The sequence below is a fragment of the Myiozetetes cayanensis genome, unplaced genomic scaffold (assembly GCF_022539395.1).
Source record: "Myiozetetes cayanensis isolate MyiCay16 unplaced genomic scaffold, myiCay2020 scf4, whole genome shotgun sequence".
NCBI classification, from domain to species: Eukaryota; Metazoa; Chordata; class Aves; order Passeriformes; family Tyrannidae; genus Myiozetetes; species Myiozetetes cayanensis.
The window spans coordinates 50,789,241-50,810,012 of record NW_026087631.1 but is presented as its reverse complement, the minus strand read 5'-3'; the positions used below and the strand labels follow the sequence as shown (position 1 = coordinate 50,810,012).

Below are 20,772 nucleotides of genomic sequence, written 5' to 3'. Positions count from 1 at the left end.
GCAGCAGGCTGACCAAGTTGGACAGAGAAACTTTAAACTAAAGGACTTAGGGGATGGGGTTCAAAGTGTCATTGCTTCCTCCTGGGGAATAGATTATACCAATCAGTGCAGTGAAAGATGTTCCTTGACTGCTCCTCATTGGTTACTTCCTCAAAGGACTAACCTCATTGAGGGTGTTTATGGTTGTGGTGAATCCTCTTATACCTCTTCTACAGAACCCAATTCCTTGATTAAACCAGATGTGAGGGGGGAGGGGAGCTTATCCCTGGCAAGCTGTGGGATGGTATGAAAAGGTTAGAGGGACAGGGTGCTAGTGAGGCCTCTCTGCAGGTGACTCCAAGATGTACTAGATGTGCTGGAACATGCCTGCAGTCTCACAAAGATGAGCCAGGGACCCCTGAGATAACAGAAGCCAACATGGAGACACCAGGGAAATATCTCCAAGGTACTGAGGGGTGTTCTATAGGACGGTGACATGGCTTAGAACCCAACTGAGGTGCATTTACACCAATGCACATAGCATGCACAACAAACAAGAGCAGTTGGAAGCCACTGTGCTGCTGCAAAGTTATCACCTTGTTGCCATTATTGAAACTTGCTGGGATGAATCCCACGACTGGAACGCAATTATCAGTGGCTGTGGGCTGTTCAGAACAGACAGGACAGGAAAGAGAGGTGGAGGGGTTGCCCTCCACATCAAGACAGGGATTACATGTGAAGAGCTGCCTCTGAAGAACAGCCATGTGCAGGTTGAAAGCCTGCGGAGGTTGAAAACTGAGGCAACAGGCTGACTCATCAAGGGGAGCCTGCAGATGGAGCCTTCCTGCTCCAGCTACAGAAGGGATCATGCTCACAGGCTCTTGTCCTGCCGGGAGACTTCAACCACTCTTATACCTGCTGGGAAAGTGGCATGGTGATAGACAGCCCTACCAGAGGGAACAAGATACTAGGTTTGATGGTCACCAGTGTAAGTGAGCTAACTGGGGGTGTCAGGACTGGAGGTAGCCTGGGTTGCAGAGATCATGCCTTGGTGGAATTTGCATACTTGGAGAATATAGGTCAGGTAAGGAGTCAAGTCAGGCTCTTGAACTTTACGAAGGTAGACTTCTAGCTCTTCAGGGAGATAGTCAGTGGGATTCCCTGAGAGATTGCCCTCAGGAACAAAGGAGTGGGACAGAGCTGGCAGATCTTTAACAAGTCTTTAACAAGTCTTCCATATAGCACAAGAGCTAACAATCCTCAGGAGCAAGAAAGTGGGCAAGGAAGGCAGGACACCTGCATGGCTGAGTAGGGACCTGCAGGTCAAACTGAAGGGCAAGAAGCAAATGAATAGGCAGTGGAAATTAGGACAATTAATCTTGGAAGAGCACAGAGATAAAGTACAATTGTGTAGAGAGGTGGTGAGGAAGGCCAAGACAAAATCAGAAATGCCTGGAAAGGGATGCAAAGAGTAACAGAAAGGGCTTCAGCAGGTATGTTAATCAGAAAAGGAACGTCAAAGAAGTTGTATCCCTTCTGACAAACAATGCAGATGAACAGGGAACAATGAACAGTGAACAGGCTGAGGTACTGAACAATTTTTTTGCCTCAGTCTGCAATGGTGACCTTTCTTCCCACACCACTGCAGTGGAGGAATGACAGGATGAGGACTGGGAGAGCAAAGTTCCTCCCACCATAAATTGAAGATCAGGTTCATGACTACTTGAGGAACTGGAATGTGCATAGGTCTATGGGACCTGAGGAAATACATCCCAGAGTTCTGAAGGAAGTGGTTGATGTAGTTATCAAGCCACTCTCCATGATATTTGAAATGTCATGGCAGTCAGGGAAGTCCCAGGTAACTGGAAAAAGGAAATATCATTCCCATCTTCAAAAAGGGTAGAAAGCAGGACCCTGGAAACTACCAGCCTGTCAGCCTCACCTCTGTTCCTGGGAAGGTCATGGAACAGATCTTCCTGGAAGCTGTGCTGGGGCACATGAAGGACAGGGAGGTGATACGAGACAGCCAGCACAGCTTCACCAAGGGCAAGTCCTGCCTGACCAGCCTAGTAGCCTTCTAGGATGGAGTGACGACATCAGGGGACAAGGGAAGGGCTACAGATGTCATTTGTCCGGACTTCTCTAAAACCTTTGACACGGTCCCCCACAACACCCTTGTCTCTAAATGGGAGAGATGGATTTGATGAGTGGACTGTTTGATGGATAAGAAAGTGGTTGAATGGTCACATCCAGAGGGTAGTGGCCAACGTCTCAGAGTCCCAACATGCATCAGTGACAAGTGCTGTCCCTCGGGGGTCCCTACGGGGACCAGTGTTCTTTAATATCTTCAGGAATGACATGGAGGGATCAAGTGCACCCTCAGCAAATTTGCCGATGACACCAAACTGAGTGGAGCAGCTGACACACCTGAAGGATGGGATGCCATCCACAGGGACCTGGACAAGCTCTAGGAGAGGGACCATGGGAATCTTATGAGGTTTAGTAAGACCAAGTGCAAGGTGCTGCACCTGGGTCAGAGCTGTCCTGGTATCGGTGCAGGCTGGGGGATGAACAGATGGAGAGCAGCCCTGCTGAGAAGGACTCGGAGGTGCTGGTGGAGGAGAGGCTGGACATGACCCAGCAATGTGCACTCACAGCCCAGAAAGCCAATTGTATCCTGGGCTGCATCAAAAGCAGTGTGGGTAGCAGGTCAAGGGAGGGGATTCTGCCCCTCTACTCTGCTCTGGTGAGACCCCACCTGGAGCACTGCATCCAGCTCTGGGGTTCCCAGAACAGGAAGGACATGGACCTTTTGATGTGAGTTCAAAGGAGCGCCACCAAGTTGATCAGAGGGCTGGAGCACCTCTCCTATGAGGAAAGGCTGAGATAACTGGGTTTTTCATCCTGGAAAAGAGAAGACTTCGAGGTGACCTCACTGTGTCCTTCCAGTACCTAAAGGGAACTTAAAGGAAAGATGGGGCAGGACTATTTTCAAGGGCATGTAGTGAAAAGACAAGGGGGAATGGGTTTCAACTGAAAGAGAGCAGATTTAGACTAGATAACAGTAAAAAATTCCTTAGTGTGAAGGTGTTGAGGCACTGGAACAGGTTGCCCAGGAAGTTGTAGGTGTTCCATCCCCTCCAAGTGTTCAAGGTCAAGTTGGATGGGGCTCTGAGCAACCTGGTCTAGTGAAATGTGTCCCTGTCCATGTCATGGGTGTTGGAGCTAGATAACCTTCAAGGTCCCCTTCCAAGCCAAACCATTCTATGATTCCATAATCAGCCAAAGACCTGTAACAAGAGTTTTTGAACCATTAGACAAAGTCACAGAGTGTTGAAAAATGTAAATTAAGACCAAAAATTTTCCAACTATCCTCACTATGTACATTTCTGGGCTTCAATGCTAAAGTATGTTAAGTACTCCAGGGATGCAGAAGTTACTCAGCAATGTGTGTGACTTACAGAGCATTAATGCACTTTTCTTTGATTTGTACTGTAGTATGAGAAGCAATTCTTATTTGTTTTCTCCTTTACAAACAAGGTTGAAGTTTTCACAGTTCATATCAAATACCATCTAGACCAATTTGCATTTTCTCTGAGATGACAGCAATTTCTACAATGATTCATTTTTCATCTGTTAGAATAACTTTTACATCAACTTGAAAACTAAGAAGTTAAAAACTTATTGCAGTATTAGGACTACAGAAAATAATGTAAACACTGATTAAGAATATGCACACTTCTGTTGAGGGCACAAGATTCTTGTTTCTTTTCCTGAGAAGTAGCAGTATATTTTCAGTGCTGGCACACTCTAGAACTGCATTTCTCACGGAAGTGCAACTTAAATGCCTTAAAAATCCAACCCCTCTTCAGAATTTGCCAATAAGTTCTGTTACACATTTGAGCCTCCTTTTAGTTCTACTGAATTTTAGTAGAAAATGTGGGAAGAATTTAGAAGGAGTGTGCAGTAATGCAACATTTCTGATGAAGCAGCATTTTGTACCACCCTAAACCAGAACAGCACCACTTAGCATCAAAGGACCACGGAAGGGTGCTGGTGACAGAGCAAGGTTACACCTACACAAATATCTTCTCTGTAGCAGAGCCATGACTTACTGGGAAAAGCCATTCTGGAAGTGAGGAGAACTGATAAGAAATTACAAAGATCAGCATCTTAAGTCTGAACCATGTAACCAGAATACGAAGGGAAGGTCAAAATCAGTGATACCCAAGCTACAAGCAGAAAACTGCTTGTTGCCCAGCTGTTTGTCTTCTCAGGCCTATTTCAGTTGATATGGCTATGAATTTCTCTTTGCCTCAAGTCCTGTTTTATACAAAGGTGGAAGATGTTTTAATCTAGTTCAAAAAAGAAATTTGAAGCAAAGACCTGAACTATTCATTAAACTAGATGACAGTATTTGCCACAATAGTCTAATAATAATTATTTAATTTAATACTATGTGCATGCAGAAAATTAACATAGGAGCACAAACACTGGTTGCTTCCATAAGAGTTGTTTGCTGATGTGTATGTAGTATCCAACCTTATTTGCATCTACTTTAGTTAACCTATATAGACAATACTGGTGATCTCTGTTACCAATTCTCCAGCAAAACAAGACAAGGGAAGCTCTGCTCATAACAGTACTTTATTGGCATCTTAACAACATATTTGAGAAAAGAACAGTAAGTAGGAACAATGTTCATAATAGACAAGTTTAGGTTTGAAAGCATTTCTAAAAAGCAAACACCATTTTGCTGTTCTTACTGAATTCTTACACTTTCGTAACCAAGTCTCTCTGAACCCCAAACTTGTTGCTGGAACCTATCTGCCATATGAACTCAGTTTTCAAGCAGTGTGATTTCCCTTGAACTTTATTATCTAATATTTGCTCACTATGGGGGTGAAAATTGATGGGAAGAAAGGTAGTGGGGGAACCTACTGTCATCTAGTAGAGAGGGAAGAACTAGGGTAGAACAAACGGGAAATACATTTGAAAGCACATATGTCAGACAGTAAAATATATGTTCTTTGGTTAGCAAGCAGAAAAAAAGGAAAGAACTTGCATACACGATAGATACACACTAGCATTCTAAAGCAGAAGACAAGAATGTCAAGAGTGTATTCTTCCCCCACTGCCAGATGGAAGGGCTATTATTATAAATGAAAGGCAGCAGTAGTGGATGCCAGGCACTTTTGTTGTGTGCCAGATTCTGAAGTCCAGATGTAAGCAGGTTACCCCTGGGACAGGACAGGCTTCAGCTCCCGCAGCAGAACAGAACCAATCACAGTTTTCTCAGTGTTTATGATGAGCTGTGCTGTAGAGCTCTCCTTCAGCTCCACTGTGACTAGCATCAGTGACCCACTGTGCACAGTTTTAGCTGCAAACCTGGAGAGGGAAGGAAAAATTAAAAAAAAAGAAAAAAAATCACTGAGGCCAAAGACTGCTAATATTTCTTTATGCTAAAGTTAAATGAGCTCAAATATAATAATATACGTCCAAATTCATTGATGCATTTCAGGGATAAACCACAAAAACCTCCATAAATTCTTCAGACATAATTTGTGAAGCATTGTGTAAATATTTTTGCATTTAAGAAGAACAAAAAAGTATCATACAAAATTTTGTATTTAGCAGTACAAACTAAATTCTATTTAAATAATTTTCTTTTAATGTAAATTCTGATTCTTCAGTTCATCTACAGTGTTTATGCCCATTGGCAACCTCTATTCAGCTGTACAGTTTTCCATGCATTTCCACCATTTGGTGCCTCAAAGACAATACAACTATGCTGTATGTAGTAGAACACTCTGTGTAGTAGAACACTCAAAGAAAGCTGAACTGTTGCACTTTGTGAAAAGTGTCTTCTCCTGTAACCAGAAATTAATTCAAAATAAAACTGGTTAAAATTACAAACACCCAAACCAATAAGTTTGAAATTATAGTAACAGCAAGACATAGAATCATTCCATCTGTGAATTTATCTCCGGAATACGTAATCATAAAAATGAGACCAATATTTCAGATATTTTATAATTATTAAAAATTCTACAGAGGAAATAAAAAAACACCAACCAATCGCACAGACAAAAGTTAGGACTAATGCACCATTACTAAATTCCAAGACATGAAGAATCCATTAATTACATGGAATTAAAAGCAAAACTAGCCTTTTAAGCACCACAATTGACTGAAAAGCCATTTTAGGCACAATGAACTTCTGTCAATCCTGTTAATTCATTCTGTGGGCACAGCCAGGCCCAAGAGACAGGAAGCAAGAGGATGGCAACAGCCTCCATTTTTCCATCTTCCACAAGGAGCACACCATGCCTTTTTTTTTTCCCCCTTGGTTACTTCACAACAACAAAGTTGCTGCACGTGAGCTTTTGAAAACACTAACAAGTGTAGAGCAGGTCTGTGACCCAGTCTGACCCCACTTTGCAGGGCCAATCTCCTCTTCTCTTTCTGAATGACACATGTCTGAATCAGAGCCATCTGCCTCAATTTGCGCAACATCTTCAGCCACAATAGGACACAGTTAGCCCTGACAACAGCTCACAATACAGCAAAATCAAACTGCTGGGCTGACAGCACGCTGTGGGCTATTCAAGAGCAAACCAACTGGTCAGTGTCTCCTGTCTGACAATTAGCATGGGCCTTGCAAAGCGCCTACCGAAGCCCTTGGGGATCTGTTTAATTATCATCAACATAAAGAAGGGAGTTTATCAGGAGATACTCAAAAAACTTTACTCCAGACTTAATTAAAATATTAGCCACTTAAGCAGGAAGCAGGTTCTCTTTAAACGATAAGTAATTTCTGTCTTTTTTTCTTTTTAAACTAAGCATATCAAAATCTCATAACACATTATACTAATTAAGGAAACATGGGGCACGTTTTAATGTCACCAATCACAGGTCAATCTATTTCTTTTGTCTGGATTACAGAGACATTCAAAGACCTCTCCCTTTAATAGGCGGTTATAAACCAACATTACTACTACCAAAATTACCTACTTAGCTAGTTGTATCAATGATTTTATCTATTTATGCTGCAATGTAGAAGATGACTATTTCTCTTGTTGACTTCGACAGGGGGATAATTATAGAAACAACAGTCTTATTAGTCACTTTATTTACTTAACAGTTGTGTCTTGGGACAACAGAGAAGCAGATTATCTGAGTATGCACATAAATAGGTTGGTAGTTGGCACTCCTGCTGTGCTTCATAGCCCCGAGGTTTGATTTTATCCTCTTTTATCAAAAGCTGAAAGTGATACAAAGTCAGCGTTCTGGGAAAGCCAAGGTGATCCAAAGCCTCATAGATGAGTTTTGTGCTGATATTTTTACACATGAATTTGTGAAATTGCATAAGGGATCAATAGTACTTTTCCATACTCCTGAACAAAACACGTAAAATCAATAAAATGTGAGTTTGTATGTGCTTTGCAAGACGCAAAGGGTCTGATACTCAAATAATTTTACACAAAGTATTAATACCCATAACTAGTAGTGGCTAATCAGTTTCTATCAATGGTCACCGATCTGGAATCACTTGGGGAAAAAAGAATTGGAACACAACAGGATGACGTATTTCACCATTAAAAAAGCATGTATAGAAGAAGAACCATACAGTGCATTTACAGCTGCTTTTGAACATTGGAAAACAAAAACTATTCCATAAAAAAGGGAACATAATTCAGTTTCTAAAGAGAATTACGTTTCTAAAGATCACTTATGTGATCTTAAAACTGAATACAGTTATAATGGATGAAGTAGTAGAATTTTGATTACAAGCCACTAGCAGTAAAACTGATCAGTCAATTTTTTAAATACACTGTCATTGAAGGACTTGATTAATAGCTGTATTTTCAACTAAGTACGTATTATTACATTTCCATGCTTATTCTTATCATAAACCCACATGGATTTTCCAAAATGTAAGCCATTAAAAAAAAATCTCTCAGGAGCAAAAATAAATCACTAATAACATGTCTTTATTGTTTGTGAGAAACTTTCATTTTCCCCACAAGGTCAGTAGTTATTTTCCACTTTTTCTGAAAGTTGATACTGCCTTAAAGATTAGAACTCAACCCCCTCCTCAGAAACAAACAAACAAAACCCCAAATAAAAACCAAAACAGTCCTCTCCCTCAACAAAACAATAACCCAAAAAGATAATAAACTAACCAGAAAGCAGAGACTGAAATAAGCCTGGAAACTGCACTGTAGTACATTTAGATCTAGAATGTAAATTGATTGGTTGTATGCCCAAAATTTGTCTTATGGACAACTCTTAACATAAGACACTATTATGAGTGCGGTTCTGTTGCAACAAAGGATGTATCAGTGAATATGAAAAAAACCCCAAAGAAAGTAAATGAGAATACCATCCAGAAAACAGAACCAAATATTTACTTATAGTTTCAAGATGGTTGTTTCTGCTAGCAGTTTTCTGCTGTTGAAGTTTTCCTTTCTCTGGTAATATTAATTCTAAATCTGATTTTACATAATTAAAGGAAGATTTGCAACTGTTAATGTTTTTCCCATTTACAAAAATCAAGACAGATTAGAAATAAAACAATGTGAGATATATTTGCATACTCTGAATGTTTACAAGTATTTTTCCTCTAAAAAGAAGGTTAAATATTCTGAGCATATGTGACATGCAAAAAAAGAGTTCATATATAATTTTTACATAAATATTGTACTTGTCAGTAGGTAAGGAAATATGTATTAAGAATCTTAATATAAGAATTCTTAGTCAACAACAATAAAGTACTGTGTATTTTTAGAAAATAATTTGGTCTTTCACGAGTTAAAAATCAAGAACATACTCTTGGTCATTTTCCATGAAAATAAAATTCCTCCATGACAGTCACACAGAAAAAATTGATTTATAGTTGATATAAAGGGCTAACACAGAGTATCAGATACAACAACATGACAGCATTTGCCACTGACTTTGTAATGATGACTAGCCTAAATACAGACTAGCAGTTATTTTCTTTTTACTTGTAGACAGAAGATAGCTACACTATACAGCAGATACATTTTTATGGGAAAAGGTTATGAAAATTTCATGGCAGTGAATATACAGCAACAGAGTAACTCACTTAAAATCCGCTCTTTAAAATTCAGCATTTCAGAAAGTAAATTTACACCTGAACACTCACTATCAGGATATCTACAGCAGAGCACGGTTTGTTACGCATAATTCAATGGCATTAAAACATACACTCTCTCCTGTCTGGTGCTTTTCTTCCCCTTTGACTTCCCTGTTCTAAATTTTCTTGTTTTTCTGTTCTACTGCTTACCAGAAACAGTGACGATGGCACATGGAGGCTAAAACTTTTTTTCGCCTCCACCCTTTCTTTAAATGTTGTACATGAAGCCTTCAATTACTGCCTGCCGAAGCAGACAGAATCCTATTAGTAAGGAAGACAATCAGAAGATGCAATGCCCTGCCCTAGCTGTAGAAAAATAATTAGTCCAAAGCTGACAAATGTGTAATCAAGTTACGCAATGAATATATTCAAAGGGGAAAAAATACTGCTGTGAATTAGTCTTCAATTTGTAAATATAAGAACAAGTAACTATGAAGTACCTTCCAGTGTGTCAAATGGGCAACAAAGATATTTACATTTATAGTTTCAGTACTCTGAATCTTTCTCTTGCTAAGCTGTGTAAGGCTTTACTTCATAACATTTCATCTAAAAATTGGCTAAATTACTAATTACTTGTATTCATTCCCTGAGTAAGTCTTAGAACACAGAAAAGAAGTATTTGGGTATTAGTTCTGACCTGAGGATAGAATAAGCTTAATAGTAAAACTTAAACACTTAGAAATATATTCACCAAAAGAAGGATCTTCTTCTTAATCTGGTGATTTTAATGTTGGTTATTAATAATAAAATTTGATTAATATTTAGCTTAAAAATCTTATTATGATAATTTGACATTTTCTGTTTCCACTACGTTTCATGTTATTTTAACACTATCTTTAAATGAATTGTTCAAAATACCTAATTCATTATCATAATGTACTTATTTCCAACATTACCTATTTTTTGGGTATAATAAAATGGTAAAATAAATTGCAATCAAATCTACACTATATTCTTACCATGCTTATTTCTACTGCCAAAATAGATTTTGAGTCTGTTCTCAGTTGCCACTAAGCAGTTGCACTGTACCTCTAACAAAAAGGCAGAAATACAAGTGAGTCATCTGACCTTACTGTCCAATACACAGCACTACTCCACATGTTCAAAAACATGCTGCATGAAATTCTTATCATCCTCCAAATTTACCTTTAGTTAAAATATTCCAGCATTTTTTATATACTGTTATTTATATCTCCTCCCCAAAATCTGTGAGCTAAATGCTTGAATCAAAAGATTTGGTCCTCACACCTACAGTATTCTAATTGTAATACCCAATTTATTTTGTTTTCTTATATAGCCATTCCTTTTTTTTTCCTTATAAAATTGGCAGTTAATATGAGAAGTGTTTGGGAATTACATACAGTCCATTTTGAAAACAGGCTAAAATCTTTAATTTGCAGAAAAATTATTTAATTCCAAGAAAGTAGATTGCTTTATAGAAATATATTAAGCAATTAAACATACTCAGAGATCTTTCTTCTGCTCAGTTAGTTTTTTAAATGTTAAACATTTGCTGTTTAAATATCTGGCTCAAAAGGTTCCTGTTTGTTTTTCAAAGAAAATGCTGCACATATTTATCACTTTACAGCATTCAGATACAAAAGCAGTGCTGTCCTCTAGTGGACAGCAAATAAGGCCAGCTAGAACAACCAGTTTTGATTAGCCTCATATCTGACATGACTCACTCATATACTTTTAATGTTAAGACAAAATTTAACTTCTTTAAGTTATTTTTAAATTTTGCAATTCCCATGCAAGAGCCTTAAATACAATAATAGAGCTACACTGTTAAAGGCATTAAAATGATTTCGTGTGAAGGCATTCTCTTGATCAAGCATTTTGTACCAGTTAATCAAAATCTTCATATGATGATAATGCATGAAAAATTGTATTAGTGTGTAAAGTAGCTGTATTTTTTTAGCAGAGGAAAAATTTTAAGGTTTTGGAACACTAGGATTTGATTACAAAATTAAAGAATAATTATATTAGGAATAATAATAATAGGAACTACCGAATGAATACTTTCATTTTTATAAAATTCAGCTTTCACTTTCTCTAGGAATAAAAATATTAGCCTAAGAATAGTGACTAACTAGAAAGATTGTTAGTTCTGGATTTCAAAAGAAATACAAATGGTTAGCCTAGCTGGGTTTTTAAAATTTTTTTGTTTGTTTGTTTGTTTTTATGGTTTTTGTTGTTTAGTTGTTTAGTTTTTGTTTGGTGGTTTTCTGTTTGTTTGGTTTGGTTTTTTTGCTTGTTTTTTAAGCTAGAACTACTTCTATAATAAATGAAGAAAACATGAAAAGTTTACAACTTCTGGTTAAAATGAAGGCTGATATACTGTGGACATGAATATACTATTCTATCTCTGTCTCCTACAGGTAAACACTATCAGAGAAACTGTTTTGCCTAGGCTATTTAGCTCTCTAATTAATTCCTACTTAAGAAATTAGGAAGTAAAATCAAGGCTGCATGTCTATTACAAGTTTATTTACTCAGCTAACCACTGCAGCTCTTTAGAAGAGTAAAAAAAGAAGACTGAGCCCCATAGCTAAGGATTCACAGAAGCAGAACAGTCCACGTAAATACATCAAAGGAGCTACTGCCAGAGACAGACTTCATTTGAGCTCTCCAACAAGCTAATTGCTTAGTAAAAAATCTTTGAAAAGGTGTGTGTGTACACAGAGCACAAAAGGCCTTTAAAAAAAGGCTTCGTGGATTTACGTGGTTTGTCAGGTGCTGAGAACGTATCTTTGGATTCACGTGGAATAACTATAAACAATTTATGTTTCTCAGAAATTTATACATGGTGTTTATCCTCCATAGATCAGTATTTTCCTTTCCAGCTGACATGCTGGAAGCAGATGCAATCGTTAGTTATGTTAAGCTCATGGGGTCTGATCACCAACTTTCTGCCTGAGAATTCTTCCAAATTTAGTGCAAATTGGAAGATGATGTATACAGAGAAATTTTCCAGATGGACCCCTTTAAATGGGGTTTTGTTCAATACAAATGTACCTACATACATGCAAAATCACATACCTTTTCTCCATACATTAAATATTGCTGGATTAAAAAGATGTGGGGAGCATAACTGATTACTAAGTACGACATTCTCTCATAATCAAAATTGTCTGTAAACAAAACCTTCTTTCCTTTGAGAATCAGTCTGCCAATATACTATAAATGGGACATGACAGGTTGCAAAATGATAAAAAGGGGTGAATACAACCAGACTGTCAGGCTGATGCATGGGGTAGGAAATAAAGGCTAGTGAAACACAAGTATCGATCCTTGGATTTCTGTGTTTTCTGTATTTCAAGCGTTTTATGCAAGTTTCTGCATTTGGTCTAGTTACTTTCCTGTTCTTCAGAATTTCAGTGCTCATCCACTGCAGTGTGTTTTCTGTCATATTACATGATTTACACAGTGTATTTCTGATTTTGCTAAAGGATTGCAATACAAGCCCCCACAAGACAGGTGGAAGATACTTTACATCTTGTTCAATAATTGCTTATTCATAAAATCAGATGGGTCACGGGTACATTAAGCGATATGTATATATGTATATGATATATATATGTATGTATACTACATACAGCAAGCTCTGAACAAACTGGCATATCTATGTGGTTCAGTCAAGTACCCTTAAAAATGTAGTTCTCAGAAGCTGCACAGTCACTGCATGCAATGCTGTACTTCAGCTCGTTACACCTAGACACAAGCAGAAATGCTGTTCTGTGCTTCTTGTTTAAATCCAAGCTTGTTTGCTGCTAATTCAGGTGTCGACTATGACAACACACTAAGAGATGTCTAGAAATCACTATTATTATCACCACTTTCATGACTGTAATGGACAAGGGTATTAAAATCACTATTTTAAAGTATGAAATGGCTGTTCTGAAGCAGCTTAAAGCTTCAGTGTTGAAAGAGATTTGATTTTCTCCAAAATCTCAGATTGTCCCCTATTAGGTTGTTGAAATGAAACACTTGACCATGTCAAATTAGAGGACTGAAATTAATGCTATCATGTGTCTCAGAGTGCTGGTCAATGGTTACAGCCATTCTGATGAATTGTAGAATAGAGGTGTATGACTCTGTGCTCACTTTGTAACCCAAATGCTTTCTGTTTGCAATTATGGATTCCTTCCAAAATAGAACAGCAGAAACACACTAGTTCAATGGACTATTAAACAAGTTGAGGCTGACTAAAATTCATTCTTCATATCTACCCTGATGGTTTCAAACTTTTATCCCACTGACTGATTGAGCAATGTACAAGCAGTCTTCAAGGATGAAAAAAGCAGAAAAGGAGCTCTACCTTGCATCATTTTGTATAGCCATAGTTATTGAGGGAAGTAACATTCTAGAGTACAATGAATACCATTTAAGAAATGCTTTGGAAAGTGGAAGGCAGAGAGGTAGAGAGTTGAAGACAGGTCCATTCTCCATCCAATTACACATTATATTCTGATGACAATGGAAGCATGAAAGTATAAAACAAAATGAAAGAGTGAAGAAGCAAATCTAGTTTGTGATCGCAGCTCTGAATGGACTTTTCTGCCATATGCTATTGCCAACAAATTAAAAAGCTTCGGCACTATATTTTGTATGCAGTGGAAAGAAATGTTTTCTATGTGTATTTCCACTACTTTTTTTTCCTTAAGTAAATTTAGCCTGAAACACTTCTTCACACACAGAGCCTTATGTAATAGTAGGCAATATTTTGATACTTTCTAGAGGATTAAAATAGCATTCAAGTCTTTCCAAGATTAAAGTCTTCAACTAGCCTTTTCATGCCACCACCACCTGTTGTCTTTTGCTATATTCAAAGTGAAGCAAATGAATACTATCCTTGTAAGAGGTTATGGAACTGAAAATAAATACAGGAGAAAGAGACCCGAGGAACTTTTATACTATTCATCTACTAATAATAAGAATAAGCAACACATCCTGAAGTAACACTAGTTTGAAGGGCATTTCTGGGTAACTAAGGCTTCTGTTGGTTAAATAGAATATGACTGAAAATCTTGAGTTGAACAGTGTCTTCATCTCATCACATTTTGAAATAGAATAGCCTATAATATTTTTTTTTATAACTAAAGCAATCAGTGCTATTGTCCAAGTAGAGACAAGGAGCTCAAGTGAAAGTCTATAGAAGAATCAACTTGGAGAGAATAAATGTCCTCATGTATCCTCCTATCTTGAAGATGGAAAAACTCCTGGTGGACTTTCTCTACTGACAGCAAACAGAAGACATAATTCAACTGAAAAGCACTTGGTCCCTAAATGCAATTATTCAGAGCAATTTAACGCCCTGCAGGAATAAATGCTTTTTTTTCAGTGACTTTATCTTCAGATATTCAAATGCGGCCCTCAAATGTGGTCTGAATCAAAAGACAAAAGCTTGGTGCCTTTGTTCCTTTTGAAATCACTTTATCAACATCAAACAATGCTCCTCAGAGCACTGAGCGAGCTATGTATGTTTCAACAATTACCCTAATCACTCTTGTGAGAAAATATTTTAAGAAAAATCATATACTCTTTTTTTCCGAAGTTTTCATATTTAAGGAGAAATATTTCCTATTCAAGAAAATTTCTCTTCTGAAATGCATTTCACATTCTTGCTTTTAGTAGAAGCCTTTTAAAATCAAAATAATGTTACCACTTGACAACAAAAGCAAGAGAGATCAATATATAAAGTAGTAAAATCCTATTAAGAGCATAAGACCACACTGCCTGTAGTCTTTCAAGGTCCAGTAATCTAATACCGTGTATAAACTCAATGGAAGAGCAGGTAGGTTTATGTAAGGACGTTAAATGGTACAGTAAAATTTATTTTGCAAGTATATGAATATTAACCTGCAACTTTGTGTTCTGATATATATATTGGCTTTTGAGTTCAAAATTTTTGCACATATCACTTCAAATAAAACAGGTCAGAAAAATGAATTTAAAGTATTATTTAATATTAGTTTAAAGTTTTAGTATTATATTACTGTATTATCTGGTATTTTGTTCTATGCTCACTTGACAGTTAAATTATTACACTGAAAGTAAGTATGAAAGTTTAGTAGCCATACAGTAAAGAGAGAAAAAAAAATGCATGTAAGAAGGTATTACTATACTGTGATATGGTCTGATACATAGCTGGTGTATTTGACACATTTACACTTATTTCACTTTTGGTGAGTGCATGCTACTCTGTTGATGTTTGTTTCAAGTATTTAGTTTCAAATCTTCATTATATGTAAGTGTTTTTACTTGGTGCAAATATAAAATCCTAATAGGGTTATTAATTTAAGGCACAGTAATTGGGTTCCAGCAGCATGACAACATCTTCATCATGAATGTGACCATGTTTAGACTGAAAAAAACATCAAGAAATGCATACCTGTTCATATCCATTAGATACTCTGGCACTTGTATTAAACTGTACCATTTCATTTTGAATAACTATATTGCATTACCAGGCAATAAAAATTTCTTGGCATTAGCCATCATTAAGTAGTAATACTCAAGTTGGGGATGATCAACTAATAGGTTAATATAATTTATGCTGCACAGTGCAGAAAGTCAGTTTAAAAACAGTACTTTTTCTGTATAACAAGTATGTACGAAGCACTTCCAAGAAGTGAACTGAAATAGTCCTCACAGAATAGCATGATGAGCTAAAACAAATTCTTGCATTGAATTTTTTTCTCCAAACAGTACTTGCAATAAAACAAACAAGACAAATGACAATGCTATAGAAAAATTAAAAAATTCACTTTCAGCATAATTTTATTGAATCTCTAACTGTTTTGTCAAGATAAAAGGTGACTGTTTATTTTATTATCCTGAAATGGCGTATGTGTCACATAAATAAAACATGTCACAATTCTTGCACTCATGAGACTTATGCCAGGAAGAGACTCCATTTTCGCTTACTCTCATGACATAGTTCATGTAATCCAAATATATGTATGTTTTAGATACATAGAGGACAAAATATTTCAGTCATTTGTTTCAGTGTTTTGAAAGGATTCATTATCTAATTTTATCTCATATATTCATTTATTTGAATCTAGGATTTACTTTAAGAGATGAACAGGTTCATCATGGTATCAATTAGGTAATGTTCCTGTTTCTGTTCTCAGTAAAATCTACATGCAATTATGACTATAGTAGTTGTGAACTCCAGTTACTTACAGTGAAGCAAATGAAGGGCTATTTTCTAAATGCTTGTCATTTCTGGTCATTTCTTATAGGCCACTTATATTGTAATAAATGAATTTTTTTGTCTAATGGACATTATAGATGCAGAGCATTCTATAACTGCTGTGGCAGACTGAATACATTTTATTTTGAATATAAAAAAAAAAAATCAAAGAAGATTTCAGGATGCTCCAAAGCACTCTGAGTACTTCAGCTGGACCAGAACATGCCTTTAACCACTATCTCTGAAGGAGTGTACCCGAGAGAAAGTGCATCTTCAATTTATTTACTGTTGGTTATAGACTCTATTGTAGAAAACCTCCTTTAAAAGAAACCAAAAGACCAAAAGAAAACAAGATCATATTAGAAACTTGTCTACAATAAGGAAACCTGTGGCTGAGCTAGGAACTAAGCTATTATTTTAGGGAGCCTTTTTGAGACTCAGTCAACAAAACAATCCATCCCTATGTGATGCCTTGTGACAGATCGGGTAAAGATGGAGAACACCTTTATACTGCAGACACTTCAGTCTCTCTTGATTGACACTCTCACCTAGTCTTTGAATTGATGTTGAGAACGCAGGCTATATAGACAGATCCCTCAGGGATGCAACAAATGAGGACTCCTTCATGGAGGAGCAGGTGTCAATAGTGACAATCATTTCAGTGCAATCGCACTAGCTGTACCATGTTTTTATGGTGAAACAGAATTTTATCATTGACCGTATCAAATACATAAGAAAATCCAGCTGGGTTAACGTTAACGCAATGCAATAAAAATGCCCAGCAATGCAAAAGAGACTAAGTCCAACAAGGAGAAATATCAGGTTATTAGTCCTGTGTAGGCTACTGGATTCTCACCATTACGAACACTCATATCAGTCAGCAAAATTTAAAATAAAAACACTGTTCTTTGCTTTAAAAGAAAATACTTTGCACTTACTGAAATAGCAAAATTCAGGGGGCTACAGAGATAATTCACACTGTCGAACAGTTTTAGTAGATGCTAAGAGAGATGTACTTGTTTTCTAAGACCAGGTTAACAGCTTCCAGTTAGATCTTGCTGTTGTAATTTGTGTCTACTAAGTTTTCCACATATGGCAATTTTCCTGTTTGTTCCTGTAAGAAGCCATACCAATTCACAGGACTAAATATTTTGAGTCAACCACATTAAAAGCTGTCATTAACCAACAATCGTATCAATTCCACTGACATTCTTATCACAGCTCTTGGATGAAACGGATTCATCTACAAGTAACAACTGGAATTTTGACAGGGCCAATGACTTTCTTGCCTGGTAACTAGTTTTGCTTGCATATATACTGGAAGGTCAAAAAATAATGTAGGAAAACTAAACTGCTTCTCACAGATGATACACATGGAGCAAGCTCATCTCACAGATGATATACCTGTTTACTACTGGAAACAAAAATAAAAATTACAATATTAAAAAAAAGCTCTTGAAAGTACTGTACTTTAAAAGGCTACCTTTTCCCTTTGAAACAAAACCAGGAAAGGACAATTTCCCCTAACTGTGTATATTAAGTCTAGACATTTGATTGTTCTATATACACTCAAATTAAAGAGCTGCAGAGTACTTACACTCAGATTAATATCTGCTTAGGATTATATATTACAGTATAATTGGGTACCTTCTCCATTAAAGGTGCAAATAATAAAATTTTCCCTAATATAATCAAATATTGATTAATTTGGAACTAACACATTCATATTAAAAGATGTTGCTACTTTGAATAACATGTAATCTTACCTGTGTATGTTATCTTGACCAGAAGAGACTACACCCAGATTTGCTGCTTTTACTACCCTCTCAATTATTACAAGTCTAGCAGAGTTCTGCGGAGCAACAGCTATTGTAGCAGATGTCTCATTCATTCCTGTCAGCATACCTGAAACATTAAGTATTTAATTACAAATACTTTAAGATTTGCTTGCTTATTAAGCATAAAACCAAAATAAGAGACATCTAAACAAAAAACCATATATGCATTAAAATTTAAATCATTTACTGAAAAAACAATTTAACAATTTTATAAGAATTCACATCATTAGTTTAATGTATTCCTTGTAATGGTCTATTATTAGAAACAAATTATTAATAACCGAGCAATCATAGATGTGATACTGCTGCAACTGTGAAACCAAGGTAGTTCCTCTTCATGAAAAGCTTAACTTAAAAGAACAGTGTAAAAACAGAAATTAAATATTGCGTAAGGATGATTTGGAAAAGTCCAGCTTAAGTAAGACCATATACAAAGACACTTCCTAATCTTTCAATCATAAAACCACTGCATTTAATTTATCCAGTTGCTGAAAATTATATTGAAATTCAGATAACCTTAAAGAACTAAATTGAACCAATTACTGCTAAGTCATCACATTAGAAACTGGGAAATTCAGTTAGTATCCAGCTCCCAAAAATGTCATGATAAACTATTTGAGTTAAATAATTTGAATATCACTACAAAATGGAATAGAAATGTCAAGATTATACCCAAACATATGACAAAGAAAAAGTAAAGAAAGATATGTCATTCAAGGACATTTTAACAAAACCCCCACTTTTCTGTTCTATCAATATCCATTGTTGAGAAGAACGATTTGCTGGATGCTCACATTTATTAAAACACAATGGTAACTACAACTTAACACTATGTGTGCCTTTTTACAGAGTGTTCAGAAGCTGAAAATGCAGACAAAAGAGCACAGTACTTCAGGCAGAAACATGAAGCATCTGAAACCCACAACAACATTAACAATGGAAACAATGGAAAAGTCTCAAAAGGCTATAATGTTTTAGGGTTGCACACAGAGTTCTAACCCAGAGTAAATAGTACCAAGATGATTAATAGAACAATTAAAACAATAAATCCTATATTTTAATGCCCCAGAATGTGAGGCTGTCACAAAACAAGAAATATGAAAGTAAAAATGGAACAGCTCATAAGTAAATAAGAGGATATTTTTGAAGAGAACAAAAATAAGCATGCAACTTCTATAACGATCAGATTTATCAATGGAACAGAACATTCTGTTTTGAATTGTTTAACTATTAGGTAAAAGCTTTAAATACTACATATGCAGACTAAAACTGCTTTTAACCAGAGCACAGGGACTGACATAACACTGCTGAGAGATGTGTGTACTTATTTAGGATTTAAACCTTCTCCATTAAGCTCTATTGAAGAGCAAATGCTGAATAAATGAATGCAACTATGTTTATGTTAAAAGCCTGTTTCCCGCAGCATGTAATTAAAGGAAATGTTGTACAAAGCCAGTACTTTTGTCAAGCTCCTGTAAATGGAAAGATGGATAGCACTCAGAGAAGTGAATGCATTGCTTCATATTTAACCTTAACACTCTTGTCATTAATGGTTTGTCTAACTTGTTCTATAAAAGACAAGGTACTGCTCCATTGAAGTAAAATTAAAAAAATCAACTAAACCATGCTTTTCAGAACAGAAGATTCATTATCGTCGACTAATGTATTGGCATAAAGCAAAGTAACATCCTATCAAGTAAGGCACACATTCAATCTGCTTTTTCACCCCCCTTTATTTTTAACTCATGCTGTTTTATTGTTATAGGCAATTTGTACCACTCAGCATGACAGTGTAAACTGAATCAAGATTAATTTACATGCAAAAGAACACTTAGGAGAGCAGCGTGGTAAGCAAATGTATTGTCTCGATTGCTGAGGTGGAAAAGAACCTGGAAATAAAAAAAGGGTGCTCTAATTAAGGAGCATCAAATATGATTGCTTGGGGTAGTCAGTGGTCAGAAAATAGTAAATGTCCAGCCATTTAAAGAATTAGCATCTTGCTTATTAAGAAAATAAATTGTATATACCTAATTTTAATAAAATTAAGTAAGCTATCTGTTTACATAACCAAAATTGGTTGGGGTTTTGTTTGTTTGTTTTGTTTCATTTTTTAATGTGATTCAGGCATATACTTCTAAAAAAAAAGTTGACAAATTATTTCAAACCATGCCTCTTGGGGGAAAAAAAATCTTAATATTTAAATTAGTTTTAACTGCCTATTTAAAAAACACCTTCATAAAAATTCTGATTAATATCCAGCTGAAAAAAATCTCATGACACCTTTAATATTGCTTGAAAGAAGAGAATCTAAGAAAATTATAGTCAGAGCACAAAGCAGCACTTAGTCTGGGTTAACTACCTGATATCATGAAATAACTGTACATATTTTAAATAATAAAGAGAAATTAAACTCGAAAAATTTCAGTGATAGGTAACAAGGAATGTTAGCTACTAGACCAGTCCTATTCTGAACTGAGGGGAGTTTTGCCACTGATTTTTAAAAAGAGCAGAAAAGTTAAAATTTGAATACAGAGGTCCCAACAGTACATTTTTCACTCATGCAGAATTCTTACTATAGAAACTTGGCTTTT

At 36.2% G+C, this 20,772-nt stretch overlaps 1 protein-coding gene across 4 annotated transcripts in view; it reads right to left on the bottom strand.

The window, feature by feature from the left end:
- Positions 1-4,608: 4,608 nt before the first annotated feature.
- AP3B1 (adaptor related protein complex 3 subunit beta 1) overlaps positions 4,609-20,772 on the bottom strand; it is a 150,426-nt gene continuing 134,262 nt past the window's right edge. For 3 of the 4 annotated variants that reach the window (XM_050328755.1, XM_050328753.1, XM_050328754.1), the window contains exons 26-27: positions 18,110-18,248; positions 4,609-5,367 (exon numbers count right to left, since the gene is read on the bottom strand). In XM_050328755.1, the coding sequence (XP_050184712.1) occupies positions 5,214-5,367; positions 18,110-18,248 (293 nt within the window). In that variant the 3' untranslated portion in view covers positions 4,609-5,213. The remainder of the gene's footprint in view (positions 5,368-18,109; positions 18,249-20,772) is intronic. The other variant, XR_007630479.1, reaches the window with a different exon arrangement.